General features: G+C 43.1%; 1 protein-coding gene across 2 annotated transcripts in view; it reads left to right on the forward strand.

The window, feature by feature from the left end:
* Window positions 1-6,907, forward strand: part of SALL1 (spalt like transcription factor 1) — a 15,447-nt gene extending 8,540 nt beyond the window's left edge. For both annotated transcript variants that reach the window (XM_072872370.1, XM_072872369.1), the window contains exons 3-4: window positions 955-4,367; window positions 5,430-6,907. In XM_072872370.1, coding sequence (XP_072728471.1) covers window positions 955-4,367; window positions 5,430-5,870 — 3,854 coding nt within the window. In that variant the 3' untranslated portion in view covers window positions 5,871-6,907. The remainder of the gene's footprint in view (window positions 1-954; window positions 4,368-5,429) is intronic.
* Window positions 6,908-16,171: the final 9,264 nt, after the last annotated feature.

Genomic DNA, 16,171 nt, shown 5'->3' on the forward strand with positions numbered 1-16,171 from the left:
TTGGTGTTTATTCAGAAATGTAAAACTTCTGCTGGCTTTATAGATAAGAGGCCAGATCCTGGCGTTTGTTCGTCTGGTGTAAATTCATGATATTTCCAGTGATTGTCCAGATTTATACAAGTGTTTTTCAGATCAGAATCCTGCAAGGAGTGCTTTTGATGAAGTACGTGGTGGCAAATAGGACATTTGTTTACTTTTAGAAGCATTGCTTGAGGCGTTAAAAGTGGTCTTTAAAGTGCCTCGGCACTTTACCATTTTATGGTAAATGTTACCATTTTATAAGGGATTTTTCTTTTCTATTCAGCTTGTCTGTAACTGCGGCAGAATTAAGTTTGGTTGGAAAACCAATCCGTCCTACAGGTTCATAGCTTATACCTTATGTAGCAACTTGGAAGAAACGGCGGGGGGGGGGGGTTGTCAGTCTGTAGCTTGGTAATACATACTTTTTTTTTTTTCTTGTCAACAACTGATTGGGACCTCGAATGACTACAAATTAGTTTAGTGATGGGGCAACTGTCACAGATATCTTTGAATCAGTTGAAAATGAACAAGGTTGACAGGAACGTGAGAGTCTAATGAGTCCTTCAAATGGCTGATTTGCACTCAGTGGACAACTAGACAATAAGCAGTATGAATTATTGGAAATCAATACTTTGCTATGGAATTTCATTATGCTCCAATGCCTTCAGTTCATAGTATTTTATATTTTGATGGATTATCTGAAGCAAATGATCATCTAAGACACAGAGATTGATAAAACTCCCTTGTACAGTTTTAAATGTTGCTTTTGACTTATTTTTGTGAAGTAGAAATATTGATCTATTTTCATGTACAATCTTAGTCTATTTTAGAGTGGTAGATAAAATCAGTACTTTTAAATAAAATGTCCTGCAGATTTTTTTTTTTGTTGGCATTACTGTTTGGTTCCTAACCCGTCATCTTTTGATGTTTTAGGAGACACAGAAAAGGGTCAAGCAAATCGAACCACTAAGAACAAGGACGCCCATGTCTGTGGCAGGTGCTGTGCTGAGTTCTTTGAATTATCAGATCTCCTGCAACACAAGAAGAATTGTACTAAAAATCAATTAGTTTTAATTGTGAATGAAAATCCAGCTTCTCCTTCTGAAACCTTCCCTCCTAGTTCCCCTTCTGATAATCCTGATGAACAGATGAATGACACAGTTAATAACACAGATCAAGTAGACTGCAGTGACCTTTCAGAGCATAACAAACTTGACAGGGAAGAATCCATGGATGTGGAGGCTTCCAGCATTAACAATAGCAGTAGCAGTTCCAAGAGTGTCAACAATAGTATTACAAGCAGTAACAGCTCCACAATGGGTACCTCAGCTGTAACAACCTCTCTACCTCACATAGGGGATCTGACAACATTAGGCAACTTTTCAGTAATAAATAGTAATGTAATAATTGAAAACCTTCAGAGTACTAAAGTGGCAGTAGCACAGTTCTCGCAGGAAGCAAGATGTAACGGTGCATCAAACAGTAAGCTTGCTGTACCTGCCCTGATGGAGCAACTGTTAGCATTACAGCAGCAGCAGATCCACCAGTTGCAACTGATTGAACAAATTCGTCACCAAATATTGTTGTTGGCTTCCCAAAATACAGACATGCCAACATCTTCTAGCCCTTCTCAAGGTACTTTACGAACATCTGCCAACCCCTTGTCCACATTAAGTTCCCATTTATCCCAGCAGCTGGCTGCAGCAGCTGGATTAGCACAAAGCCTTGCTAGTCAATCTGCCAGCATCAGTGGTGTGAAACAGCTACCCCCTATACAGCTACCTCAGAGCAACCCTGGCAACACTCTAATTCCATCCAGTAGTGGCTCTTCTCCAAATATTAACATATTGGCAGCAGCAGTTACAACACCGTCCTCAGAAAAAGTGGCTTCAAGTATTGGTGGCTCACAGCTCAGCAACCCACCAGTATCAGCATCATCTTCACCAGCTTTTGCAATAAGCAGTTTATTAAGTCCTGCATCTAATCCACTTCTACCTCAGCCCACCCCTAGTAACTCTGTTTTCTCCAGTCCCTTGTCCAATATTGGAACACCTGCAGAGGATTTAAACTCCTTGACTGCCTTGGCACAGCAAAGAAAAAGCAAGCCACCAAATGTAACTGCTTTTGAAGCAAAAAGTAATTCAGATGAGGCATTCTTTAAGCATAAATGCAGGTTCTGTGCTAAAGTGTTTGGGAGTGACAGTGCCTTGCAGATTCATTTACGTTCTCACACTGGCGAGAGGCCATTTAAATGCAACATATGTGGAAACAGGTTCTCCACAAAGGGAAACTTAAAAGTCCACTTTCAGCGTCATAAAGAAAAATACCCTCATATTCAAATGAATCCGTACCCGGTGCCAGAGCATTTGGACAATATTCCTACAAGCACAGGTATTCCTTACGGGATGTCTATACCGCCAGAGAAACCTGTCACGAGCTGGCTGGACAGCAAGCCAGTCCTCTCCACCCTGACGACGTCTGTTGGCCTGCCACTCCCACCAACGATTCCAAGCTTGACCCCATTCATCAAAACTGAGGAGCCGCAGCCGATTCCCATTAGCCATCCTTCCGCTAGCCCTCCCTGCTCTGTCAAGAGTGACTCGGGAACAGCTGATCCCACATCAAAAATTTCCAATGGACTTTCTGATGAGGTAGAGGCTGGTGCTTTGCCTACCTCAAATGGCAAAATGGAAGAAATTCCTCAAAACGCAAGCACCATCACTAACGTGAGCAGCTCTGTGAGCTCACCGGCAGCAGACTCGGGCTCCAGTGGTGTCGCCGCTTTTACAAATCCACTGATGCCTCTAATGTCAGAGCAATTTAAGGCAAAGTTTCCCTTTGGAGGACTATTGGATTCAACGCCAGCATCTGAAACGTCAAAATTGCAGCAACTGGTAGAAAACATTGACAAAAAGGCAACTGATCCTAACGAGTGTATCATTTGTCACCGAGTTCTCAGTTGCCAGAGTGCACTGAAAATGCATTATCGCACACATACCGGTGAGAGGCCATTTAAATGTAAAATCTGTGGTCGCGCTTTCACTACTAAAGGCAACTTAAAGACTCATTACAGTGTCCACCGTGCCATGCCCCCGCTGAGAGTACAACATTCATGCCCGATCTGCCAGAAAAAATTCACCAATGCCGTTGTGCTACAGCAGCATATCCGAATGCACATGGGAGGGCAGATCCCCAACACCCCAGTCACAGAAAACTATCCTGAGTCAATGGAATCAGATACGGGATCTTTTGATGATAAGAATTTTGATGATATAGACAACTTCTCAGATGAGAACATGGAAGACTGTCCTGACAGCAGTGTGCCAGATACACCTAAATCTGCGGATGCGTCACAAGACAGCTTGTCTTCTTCCCCTCTGCCCCTGGAAATGTCAAGTATTGCTGCTTTGGAAAATCAGATGAAGATGATCAATGCAGGACTTGCTGAACAACTTCAGGCAAGCTTAAAGTCAGTTGAAAATGGGTCGGTGGAAGGGGATGTTTTGACTAATGATTCGTCATCTGTCGGTGGTGATATGGAAAGCCAAAGTGCTGGAAGCCCTGCTGTCTCAGAGTCTACCTCTTCCATGCAGGCCTTGTCCCCATCCAACAGCACTAACGATTATCACAAGTCACCAAGTATCGAAGAGAAACCAGGAAGAGCTTTACCAAGTGAGTTTGCCAATGGTTTGTCTCCAACCCCTGCTAACAGTGGTGCTTTGGACTTGACGTCTAGTAACACTGATAAAATGATTAAAGAAGAGTCTCTGAGTATGCTCTTTCCTTTCAGAGATAGAGGTAAATTTAAAAACACCGCATGTGACATTTGTGGCAAAACATTTGCTTGTCAGAGTGCCTTGGACATTCATTACAGAAGTCATACCAAAGAGAGACCATTTATTTGCACAGTTTGCAATCGTGGCTTTTCCACAAAGGGTAATTTGAAGCAGCATATGTTGACACATCAAATGCGAGATCTACCATCACAACTTTTTGAGCCCAATTCCAGTATCGGCCCTAATCAGAACTCTTCGGTTATGCCTGCTAATTCACTGTCATCGCTCATAAAGACTGAGGTTAACGGCTTTGTGCACAGCTCTCCTCAGGATAGCAAAGAAGCACCCTCTGGTCTAGTTGCTTCGGGCCCGCTGTCCTCCTCTGCCACGTCCCCTGTCCTGCTCCCCACTCTCCCCAGAAGAACCCCCAAACAGCACTACTGCAACACGTGTGGGAAAACATTTTCTTCCTCCAGTGCTCTGCAGATCCATGAAAGGACACACACTGGTGAGAAACCTTTTGCCTGCACAATATGTGGAAGAGCATTCACAACAAAAGGCAATCTGAAGGTACTTTTTCCTCTTGCTGTTCTTAGGTTTAATTTTCTCCTTGCTGGGGGTTTTTAATTTTTTACATCTGTTAATGTTGCAAGCAGTGGTACCTTTAGGTATCTGTGGTGTGACAAATGGTGTGTTTAGTCAGCTCTGGTAGACCTAGATGGCCTCTTGTTGAGTGCCCGTGTTGGCAGCTGGTTGGAAGCGTGAGCTGTTTTTGATGCTTAATTAAAATTCATCTACCAGCAAAGACTGTCTATGTAGCGTGTGAAACGGAACAGCCAAATGATGGTAAGGAGTATTAATTAACAGAGAAATGCACTTCGTAACTCACACACCTCTTTAAGAAGTGAAAGGCTCTTGAATGTGCTGTTTTTCATAACTATCATGTAAGATGATAAGTGTTTAAAAAAACTATTAACATAATTCTGGAACTAATGGGCATTACTTTGATTATATAACTAACACTTTCTACTGATATGTGTTTGAAAAAGCAAATATACTTAAGTTTTAGAACACCAGTTGAGCACTTTACTGTGTACATTTTTCTGTTGACAGAGTATTTCTCTAGAGGTTGCTGCCAGTAATGTGAGATGAATAATTACTTTCAGGCCATTCTGTCCATACACGAGGCTCTCCGATGAGCAATCAGTAAAGGATACTTTCTGCCTGTCTGAAAAGGACGTTTATAGTGTAAAGGGTGTCAAATACAATACTTACCATTGCAATGAAAGTGGACATAGCAATTCTCGCCCTGAAAGCAGCTATCTGCAATTGACGGAATAACGTGAAGTCATTATAAACTAAATACGTGTAATAAAAAAAGAGTAACAAGCAATGCATTGTTCAGCAGGAAAACAGGGTATTCTGGGTAATGGTGATGGGCTAATCCAGAAGAAGTTTATTTGTTATTGCAGATGGGAAATGGAGCCCTGCATCCGCTACCTTTAGTGCCATTCATTATGTAACAAGACTGGACATGTTCATGGACTGCCGCCTTCTCTGTGATTTCAAAGTTTGAAATCTCTGTCAACCCCTATTTTTTGTTTGTTTGTTTCTTCCTTTCTTTCTTTTCAGGTTCACATGGGCACTCACATGTGGAACAGTACTCCTGCAAGACGAGGCAGACGACTTTCCGTAGATGGCCCCATGACATTTCTAGGAGGCAATACTGTAAAGTTCCCAGAAATGTTTCAGAAGGATTTGGCTGCGCGGTCAGGGAATGGAGACCCCTCCAGCTTCTGGAACCAGTACGCAGCAGCACTCTCCAACGGCTTGGCCATGAAGACCAATGAGATCTCCGTCATCCAGAATGGCGGCATCCCTCCAGCGCCGGGGGGCCTGGGCAATGGTGGCAGCTCTCCCATCAGCGGCTTGACGGGAAGCCTGGAGAAGCTCCAGAATTCAGAACCCAACGCACCTCTAGCTGGTCTGGAGAAAATGGCAAGCAATGAAAATGGGACAAACTTCCGCTTTACGCGTTTCGTGGAAGACAACAAAGAAATTGTAACAAATTAGAAAAACTCCATAAATAACATTCCTGCAAATAGAGCAACCTAGGGTTGCTTTTTTTCAAGCTGCAGGCTACAACATTACAAAGACTTTCTTTTGTACCATGTTCTACTTCTAGAGTTCTAAGAGAGCTTATTTATTAGTGATATAACCTTGCTTTGCAAACAAATGCAAGCATTAACTTTGGTCTCCTGTATTTTGAACTAAATACTAATCGACTAGAGTGCTGTAAACTTGCTGTAACATTTATGGCAGTTGCAAGTCTGTTCTGCTAGGTGATCTTATTCTGGCATTAACTTATTTTCTATATCCAGTTTAACATGAACTCTGGTATTGATGCGATGCCTCAGTGATGCATTAGATCTCTAATAAAAATCTGTATATAAATGTACACTTTGATCCTGCTGGAAATTTTATCAGCAAACACATTGTTTAATTTTTCCAAACAGAATTAAGAAAAGGACTGAAAGAATATAGACTGAACAGTGTGGGTCCTTTACACAGCTCAGTTTTTGATTTTTATTATAAAATTAAAACTGCTTTAATTTTTGTAGGTTTAACATTTTCCGTTTTGAACTGTTATTTGTATTGTGCTTTTTACTTGAGTCGTCTTAAATGTTAATACGTTTCTGTACAGTAATAAGCACGCAGATTATTAGAGAAGATACTGAAGTGTTGTTTTGGTAGTTGAAACTGAGACGTAACATTTTGCCTTGTAGGTATATTCATTATAAAAAATGTGCTGGACTTTCACAATGCTGCTAAGTATGGCATCTTGAACAACTTCTGTGGACAACTGTAGATGCTCCTGTATATACAATAAGACATCACTTTCATTAAAATGTACATATGTTCCTTACAAGACCAAGCCCTACTCCTTGACCAAGGGAACAAGTATAGTGTTTGTTTATTTTGTATTAGGTATTGGGGGGGCAGGGGGAACCTTGGACTGTTACATGCACTTTCTCGGAAAGTTGAAAGGAAAAGAGGTCCAGTTTCTTTAACATTTAATACTTACTAACAGCAGAGATACTGTAATTTTACTCGAGTAATCAAATACATTTTTGCAACAGATAAAATTCGCTGTCTCTGTGTTTTTAAAGTGTACCTGTATTTAGTAATCACTTTGTATTATTTAGCCTTTCCCTTGGTTAACATGAACTGTCCAGTTTGTATGTGTGTGTTTATATTTGTAAGTATGGGTATACATATATGTATTACATATTAATTGCTAGTATATTTTTCATACCCCCTAATAGTGGGAAATTTCTCCTTAACTATTCAACTCCTTCTCCTCATAAAATTGTAGATATTTTGGCATTTTTAATTTCTTTATAAAAAAAATGCTGCTAGCAAATACCTTATTGGGCCTAGGTAAGTTTCCTTTGAAGGAAATAATTTATCACATTTAAGGCTTGATTTGGTTCAAATGCTTTATATTTGATATTAATTTTATTCTATGAGATTGTATGTTTGTGGCATGCTTACGCTGCTATATATGTGTTAAGATGTCCACTTGCAAGCCTCCATGTACTATATAGGGTTTATAACTTGATTGTAAAAAAAAAAAAAAAAATTGCTTTGGCCTTGCACATGATTTGGCTTCCCTTATGCACCTGCAATGATCATTAACCTCAACGGGAGTTTGGGGAAACAGAATTCAGCCCAATATTTTCACCGAGTAGAGTTTTATCTCCTCACATTATTATTTATGAAAAATAAATCAGTTTGGCTGCCTTCAAATCATGCCTTCAAAAAAACCAACAGGAATAGCCAATTTTATGTTCATGTAAATATATATATATATATTTTATAATTCCAACATTCAGGTATTTTGTGTTACGGGATTTTCTTTATCAGTGTGGGGGGAGTTGCTTGCCTTTTTAAGCAAAAAGTAATCGCTTTGCTCTTTCCTCTAGTAGATTGAGTTGTAAATTGGGCATCATAGAGGATTTAACACTGAGAAGCTGGGGTGATAAATACTTTTCTTGAGGACTTTTACCCTTCATATGATTATGAATCCTTAGTAAAGTATTAACGCTGTAGTCTGAATACCTCTTGGACTTCATGTCTTTAAACCTTTTTCCTGTTTGAATGTGATGATTCATCTGGTACATGATATGCATTTTTTGTTAACATGTACATTGTACACTAGAGCCAGCTGGCTTGTCAATGTGAATATTTAAGAATTTCAAGTCACCTTTTGGTCTTAGAAAAAGGTAAATTAAACGCATTTTGACGATTTTATCAATGAAATACTAACTAATTCTCCTTTTAAACTGAGTTTAGATTTGTGCAACAGCAAAGCAAGGAAGGGTTAGCAGGCCCCAGTGCTCTGGGAAGGGTTTCCTTCACGCGGCTTGAGTTTCATTAACGGCTTTAACTCCAGCCCTCGGAACCTCTTCTCACGTTAAAGTGAAGTCTCTGGGTGCCGAGGACCTTTCAGCCCTGCCAGGGAACGGGCAGAGGCCCGTCCCGGCCGGGGAAGCTGTGGCGGGGGCAGTCGGGCCCCGCACTCCTGAGCCTCCCCGGGCACCCGGCTCCCGGACACTCCCTGCCACTGGGTAACGTATGCACTTGGCGTTCTTCACGAAAAAAAAAAGCAATTTTCTTTCTAGTATTTTAGGGTCTGGGGCTTCCCCCGTCTCCCGGGCTGCTGGTTGCCCTGTTCCCTCAGGCGGAGCCCGCCCGCCCCGCGAGGCCACCGCGCGGCTCGCTGCCCGCGCGCTGTGGGGTGGGCGGGGGCAGCTCGCGCACTCGGGCGACCGTGGGGAGCGGCAGAGGCAACTTCCCCGCCCCGCTGAGGCAGTGCCGGGGGAAGCGGGCTCCGGGGACCGCGGAGGGGGCGCGGCGCGGGTCGCCCCGCTGCCCTAGGGGCTGCGTTTCCTCACCCAAGGCCAGGTGCCCCCCGCGAGGGCCTTTGGGACGCGTTTCCTGAGGCCGCGGGGAGCCCGTTCCAGGGACGGGGGCTGCAGCGGGCGAGGCTCCTCGGGACACCCTTTGCCCCGGTCGCCCGCCTGACTGCAACGATTGAACCCGGCTGGGCGGGGGGCCTCCTAATAAGCCGGTGCGCTGCCCTGCCCTACCCTGCCGGGTTGTTGCTGTTGCAGTTAGTGCTTCCCTCGCTACCGTCTGCGAAGGTGGGTGCTGGGGGGAAGGAATCAACCATTCCCCTGTCCTGTGCCTCCCGCTGCGCCGGGCTCGGCGGAGGGTGCCTGGGCTGTTATCCCGCGCTGCAGAGAGGCTTGTCGTTCCCTCTCGCCTGCCGCCCCCGAGCGGAGCTGCCGTCCAGCCCGCTGCGGAACCCGGCGACGTGCCCCGAGGGTGCTGACGCCGTGCCCCGCGGGGTGCGCGGCGCTCCCCGCCCCGTCAGGCGGAGCGCCCCCTGGCCTCCGCCTGCGAGCTGCCGGAGAATGGGGGGGAGGGGGGAATAATTCGCTCTGGAAATGCGGAATGTTAAATTTCCCGTTACTTGACACCAGACCGTGGGGACCGGGGGAAGTTACCTCTCCCCAGAGCTGTCTTCTGGCAAGCGCACAAAGGTGCCCGCGTCGCCTCGCAGCTGGGCGCCGCGCTACCTCGCTGCAATTACCCAGCGCAGGATTTCCTATTCACAGACATTGAATTAATCCTTATTCAAGAATAGATTTTTTTTTCTTTACAGTTTTGTTTGCGCGGCCGCATTTTTCTCATTAGCAACAAAGTTTTCTTCCTCCCCCCTCCCCTTTTTTTCCCTCTCCTTCTCGCCTATCACAATTTTATCATCCATTAAAATAAAGCACGGTGGGGTGGGGCTTTTTTTCTTCTTCTATGCGGCAACGATCGTTCAGCGCATTCATTTAATCAGCCCGAGTAATTTTCTTCACCCAGAAACAGACGTGATTTATTTAAAAATTGGGCTAATAGCGTGCGAAACTTCCCCGCTTGGGAAGAGCCCGCGGCGGAGCGGCCGGAGGCGCCCGGCCCGTGCTGGCTGGGTAAACCGCGGGGCTGCACTCCCGCCGGGCGTTTTTGCTAGCAGACGGCCCGTGAATCTGGGGGTTTCCCCGAATGCCGTACGGCGGAGAGGAAGCGCGGACGGGGCGGCGAGTGGGAGAGAGGAGCTGGGGCGCGCCGTTCCCCTGGCCGCGGAGAGGGGCGCGCAGCCCGCCCGCGGTCCCCCGGCCACGGAGCAGCCCGGCGGGTGGTCACTTCACTTTCCCGGGGCAAAGCGGGGAGATGTAGCAGGGCAGACGGAATGAAGGGCTGAAAAGGGCGTGGAGGGCTGATCAAAAGGACCCACTATGCCAGCAGAGTGGAAAGAGAGAGAAGCGTCAGGGCAGCACATCGGCTGGGCAGGTTTCTCTGTTGGCGAGGCAGGGGTGGGAAGGGAAGGGGAGCAGCAGATTGCCTGGCTTATTTCATGTGCTGATGACGATCAAATCTTAAGCCCTTTTCTCAGGGAAAAGTCGGATGAGTTTCAGTGTTTATTCCTAGGCTGGGTTGTGGTTTGAGGCTTAGGGACAGGTTGGCAAGTGTTCGCTGCTGTAGCAGTCAACAAATCCTTCCAACCCTGCTTTGGAAAGAATAGTTGCTGACCATCAAAATGCCGCAGTTGCTGCTTGGTTTGACCTTTTCTTTGGGGCATACTTCCTGCTTTTGGGAGTCCTGAAGTTACAAGCTACCTGGTTGTGTCTTTGCAGGAGGCCAGTTTTACTTGGCAGGAGAAGGTGTGACTTCGTAGTGTGAGAGTTCTTTTTTGCTGTCTCCCTGCCAGTCTTCAGTACTTCTCCAGTTTTATCTCTGGGAGTTTTTTTAATCAAAATAACATTTTCTATTTGGTTTCCTTCTCTCATGAATATAAATTGACAGAAGTTAAAATAATGTTTTGCAAATAAGTGGGTACAGTTATTTATACAAGCTGGAAGCAATATGTCTCTTAACTGCTGAGTTGAAATATAATGACTTGAAGATTTCACATATAATACAGTCTCTCGTATAAATACCTATCTCTAGACAAAACTTAAGGAGGAGTAGAGGCTTGGAAATATTAATAGGAAAGAACAGGAATAATTGGAAAGTATGCAACTTCAGCTGAGAACAGAGTTACTGACAGCTGTGTTTATGTTCAGTCTCCTGATTTGATATTTCTGTTTTTTACATCCAGGTTATAGTTAATATCAGAATGGCTACCCTGAGCCAGTCCCTCTGTCTCTCTCATAGTGGCCTAGCAGGTGCCTGGAAGATGGTGAGTGCATGGTGATTCCTCCTTGGGAAGACCTCCTTGTTCCAGGGACATGGGATACTGGGAGGCCCTGAACCACATTCAGCGGCTGGAATATTTTACAGGTAAGTGAGGTGTAAGCATGGCAGTGATTAAATTAAGTTTCTGGCTCAAGTTATATTATAGTTTTGTCCTACCATGAGTCTCTTTCTTTGATTTCCGTTTTATCTTCTGTTTTTCTTTAGACACATATTTTTGAATCCACAGTCTAAATTTCTTAAGAGGCAAAATCTTGTAGTGATATGGGAAGAGGAGCAGCAGAGTGAGAACAGGAGAGCAGGAAAGAGAAGTTTCCTTTAATGCTCAAGTCTGTCTAGCACTGAGGGAGCTGGTGAATAACATGCACTCAAGGGTTGAAGATATTCTCTGCAATGCTCGGCATGGTGGATGGGGTCAGCATCTTGTATGCAGCTGACTCTGAGCATATGGTACACCTGTGAGTGCCTACTGGAGAGTTGTAGAGTAAGGAAGTGATGTCATCTTCCTTTTCATAGCAGTTAACTAATTAATCCAAATTGAAGGCTCTTAACTCTCAGAAGTTACTGTTGCTTTTGGAAAGCAGTTTAAATTCTGGTTAGATGGGGACCAAAAACATGTCCATGCCCATGTTAGACTTTGTCACCAGTGCTAATAAGGAAGGTCCTCACTGGAACGATCAGCCCTGAAACTTCTGGTGTCATTTCATTTCAAAAGTAAGAAGTCTCTCCATGTTAGCAGACGTTCACATCATCTGTACAGACAGCTCTCTTGACCAGGGCAGTGCTGTAGTGCAAAGGTCTATTTTCATTATTTAAAGGTCTTAAAAATGCAGCATCACAATGTCAGGTGGGTGTAGCAGAAGCCCTGCAGCACCTGGCATCAGGTGGTGCAACACGAGCAGTATTTAGGATTAAATATGGAAAGCAAAAAATTGAGTGGTCTGGTACACTGTCATGGATTTAACCCCACTGGTCACTGCTTTCTTTCTTTTCCCCATCTTTGCCATGAAAAATCATTTCAAAACTGAGCCACTGAGACTAACCAGATGAATAGTAAGATTTTTTTTTTTTTCAAAGCAGTGCCTGTTTTGAAAATGAGCTTCCTTTAGCAGTGTATAATTCTAAATTGCTTTCCTTTCATCAGGATTTTAAAATGTCAGTTAATACATAGTGAAGCTAACATTTGTTTCATATGTACAATAACTAAGTGGATAATTGTGTTCAATGCTGAATGTGCATTCGTATGAACCCCCATCTTTCTGTTAGTTAGAGGATCCAGAGAATAGCAAATTATATATAGAGAGACAGAACAGATTTCAAAGGTTTATGTGTCTGTTTACTTGTCTAGGCTGAATACTGAGTCCTCTTGGCAAGTTGTGTCAGAGCTGCTGATGAGAAAGAGGCTGTTTGTGATGGTTAGATCACTAGTTAGCTCAGTTGTGGGGATTCCTTAATACCAGCATAGACCTCTGGTGCTGATACACTTAAATTAATTTAACACCCTGCTTAAGTCATCTCAACTTATTTTGGCTTCTAACACTGATGGATGTCTGAGTGCTGCGCAGACAATTTCTGTAAAAGTGTCTGTGGCAGTTTAAGGTGTTACTGCCTTTCCCTTTCAGTCCAGATGTTTATTTCTGTCCACTGAGATTCTCCCCTCTCCCCCATATTTGAATGGGTGGAATAGATCACATAAGCACTCTTTATTCATATCACTGCAAAGACAGAGTGATTTCTTATTTGGTGAGTAAGAGCTTAAGACAGGGAAGTGTCCAAAATGTACCAGGCAGGTTTGCAAAGCTTGAGATCATCTTATGAAAGGAGGTTGAGCCTGTGTATCTGTGAGTCAGGCAGAAAAGAATTCATAAAATTACAGCTTGTTTGAGCCAGAATTTCATGAGATGTTGCCTTCTAAACCAACCTTCCTAAAGGGCCAACTGTCTACCAAAATGGGCTTAGCTTAAAATGCCACCGAAGGCATTTTTAAGATAGTATGTCTAACTTTGCACTGAAGTGGAGGAAGAACACCCCATAATTTGTCCTGTTGTGACAGAGCATGGCAGTAACAGCTTAAAACACCAAGGCTATTACTTCAGCAGTCTCCTTACTGACATTAGATAGTTGCCTACAGTCACTTTTCTTGCTTGACCTATACAAAACACTAGACTGGGCTCCTGTGTTCTCTCCTGGGTTTGAAGAAGTTATTAAACCAATTCTCTCTTTCCAAAGCTATATGCATTCATGCTGGCATCCTCAATAAAGCTGGGACACAAACAAAAAAGCAAACAAACTAGTCACAATAGCATTCAATGCACTTAAACTTGGAGGAAATGAAAATCAATATATGTCAAATGGAGGGAAAAGGTAAAATGGACTGAGGAAAAATGTCCAGCTTTCTTAAAAGCCATTAGTGAAAATGAAAAGTTGACAGCAATACTGAAATTTAATTCCTGCATCGGTGCTGTTTGAACAGATGATTTTGTTGTTGTTGTTTTCACCCTCTATCTACTGATGCATGCACTAGCTTGATGCACACATATTCCTTTATTGTTAGTGCTGTTGAATGGGATTTATTACATTTTAATTGTGTATGGTTTGGAACCTTGGAGGCTTATGTAAAGGGTTCACTTGTGGTTAAAGTGTGAGGGGCTAATTTAGGAAATCGAAGTTTCAACCCTGCCTACAGGCATGTGTGACCTCAGGCAAGTTGCTCTAATCTCTTGATGCACTTTGTAAAATGATGCTAACAATAGCTCCTTACCTTTAATTTTTGGTTTTTTTGGATATTTAGATAGGAAACTGTTCAGATTGGTCTTTTACGATGTGTGTATACCATACATGGCTACTCTCTTGGAATATAAGTGGTTATAAAATATCCAATACAAAACAGCTATTTTAAATTTCAGCATCCACCAGAACACCTAGAAGTGCTCTGCTGGTACCTCAGTACAACATTTGCCACTTATCAGATGAAGTTTAAAAGTTAATGCCATGTTATACATGCTTACACTTTTACTGTATCTGTAAGAACAAATCATCAGTTTTTGCAAAAGGTCTCAAGAGATACTGTATTTTTTCTGAACTATTGGGTGTAGCCACAATCTTTTAAATTTTTCCACGTAGACAAAATATCACTTTCTCAGGCACAGTACAAGGAAATAGTAATTGCATTTGCTGCCTTGCAGGCAAGTGCCTGTAGCTGATTTCCAATTTCAGTGATATTTATCACAGATAACTTTCAGCCTGGACTTCAGGTAATAAGTTCTCTTTATATATTCCCCATATATGAAAAAAATGGTAAAATGAAGTATGTGGAATTGTAAAGGTTATATTTAATCAGAAGAAAAATACTGGATGATGTACAGTATGACAGTTTAGGGTCAGACTTGTTGCCTTAGTGACTTCCTGGTTTGCTTGAGGGTCGTGTGTGAGGTAGGAAGGAAGACATGAAAGGGCTAGTGCCAGTGTGGTGTAGTGGAGAATGAATTGAAATAAAGTGTGCAGATTGGGGTCCTCTGCAGCTGTTGGTTTTGGTGCAAGTCTCTCTAATATTGCCTGATGCTCTTTGTTTTCTCCCAGAGAGTATATATCTGCATGTGCTATAATAAAATGACGAGCATCGAGCACAGTAGTGCAGCCATGTGTTGAAATGCAGCTATAAGTATGTCTATTGTCTGCTCTACTGTTGAGCACTAGGAATTATGATAAAGACAGGCAATATTTTTGGCTCCTCTGAGAGATTTTCTCTGTTTGACCAATTTGCTCTTTATAACCCTATATATGGCAGTGACAGTCTTTGCTTTTGAAAGGGTAACTCTGGGTTTTGAAACACTGGCCACGTGTGATACAAGTCAGCAAGTTACGCTTACATTTAGATGTTCTTTCCCTGACTGTCTTGTAGAGAAACAGAACGGAGTGAGTTTCATTTCATCAGGAGCCTGAAGTAACTGTCAACTAAAGCCTGAAGTCCTCACTTTATCTACTACTCATCTTGAAGAGCTTTCTTTTTATCTGAAAATTAGATATTGATAACAGTAACAACAATAAGAACAGAAGAAATGAAGAATGTGGGCAGCAATTTCCACCTCACACACACCTCTCTTGCAACTGGGCCTAAATTTCACGCTTGTTCAATGCTTTATTTTGTTATTTCAATTTATATAAAGCTCAATTTAAACAATCCCGAAGAATCATGATTTTTAGAAAGTGCTACTTTTGTCTGAAAATCAGGCTTTTAAAACATGTTGACAAAAAGTCACTTAAAATCATGGCCCAAATCCCATGACAGTGGACAGTTACAAGCTGATATCCTAGACAAACACGCTGAGATCATCCTAATGCCTGCCTGTCTGGCCAGCAGTTTCTCCCCCAACCCCCCCCCAATTTTTTAATTGTTATAAAAATAAAGCAATTAGTTTGTTGTTTGATTAGTCTTTATGTGTACAAGTTGGGGGGACGATGTAGAGCCATGATGTAGTCAGGCACCTGTAGCTGACATGGGATGTGACTATGGGGAGATGTATGCAGTACACTCTTAACCCTTTGTAGAGGGCCAAATCGAGGCTACTGCATTTCCAGGTAAGTTTTGGTAGATATTTGACCTTAAGCAGATGAAATTGCTCTAGAGCTACTTACTGTAGAAGGCTCTGAAGTAGTAGGGAGTCCTGTGGGCATGTGATATGTCTGTCTCTCTCCAGGATTAGTAGTTGACTCATATTCCACCCCTTCCTTCTTTCTTTCTTTCCCTCTCTCTCAGGGGTTAAGGCTCTATGTATTGTTGACAGTTACTGGAAGAGGTTCTAACAGCAGCAGAGCTGGTGAAAGACAAGGCTATTTATAGAAAACAATAAACTAAAAATAAATTTAAGATTAAATATCAATAGCTACCAGCTGTAGCACCTTTTCTCCCTGTCCTGTTAAGTAGTAAAATCAAAGCATAATTTGGAAAGGATCCCTGCTAGAATTGGAGAAACGAGTCCATTCTGCATGCTGAAGGGAAGTTGAGATGTTCATTTACAGGATGGCATTTCCTCAGTTTCTGCAGAACCAGCCCCCAGCTGAGGTTG

The sequence above is a fragment of the Ciconia boyciana genome, chromosome 9, assembly GCF_034638445.1.
Source record: "Ciconia boyciana chromosome 9, ASM3463844v1, whole genome shotgun sequence".
Classification (NCBI taxonomy): Eukaryota; Metazoa; Chordata; class Aves; order Ciconiiformes; family Ciconiidae; genus Ciconia; species Ciconia boyciana.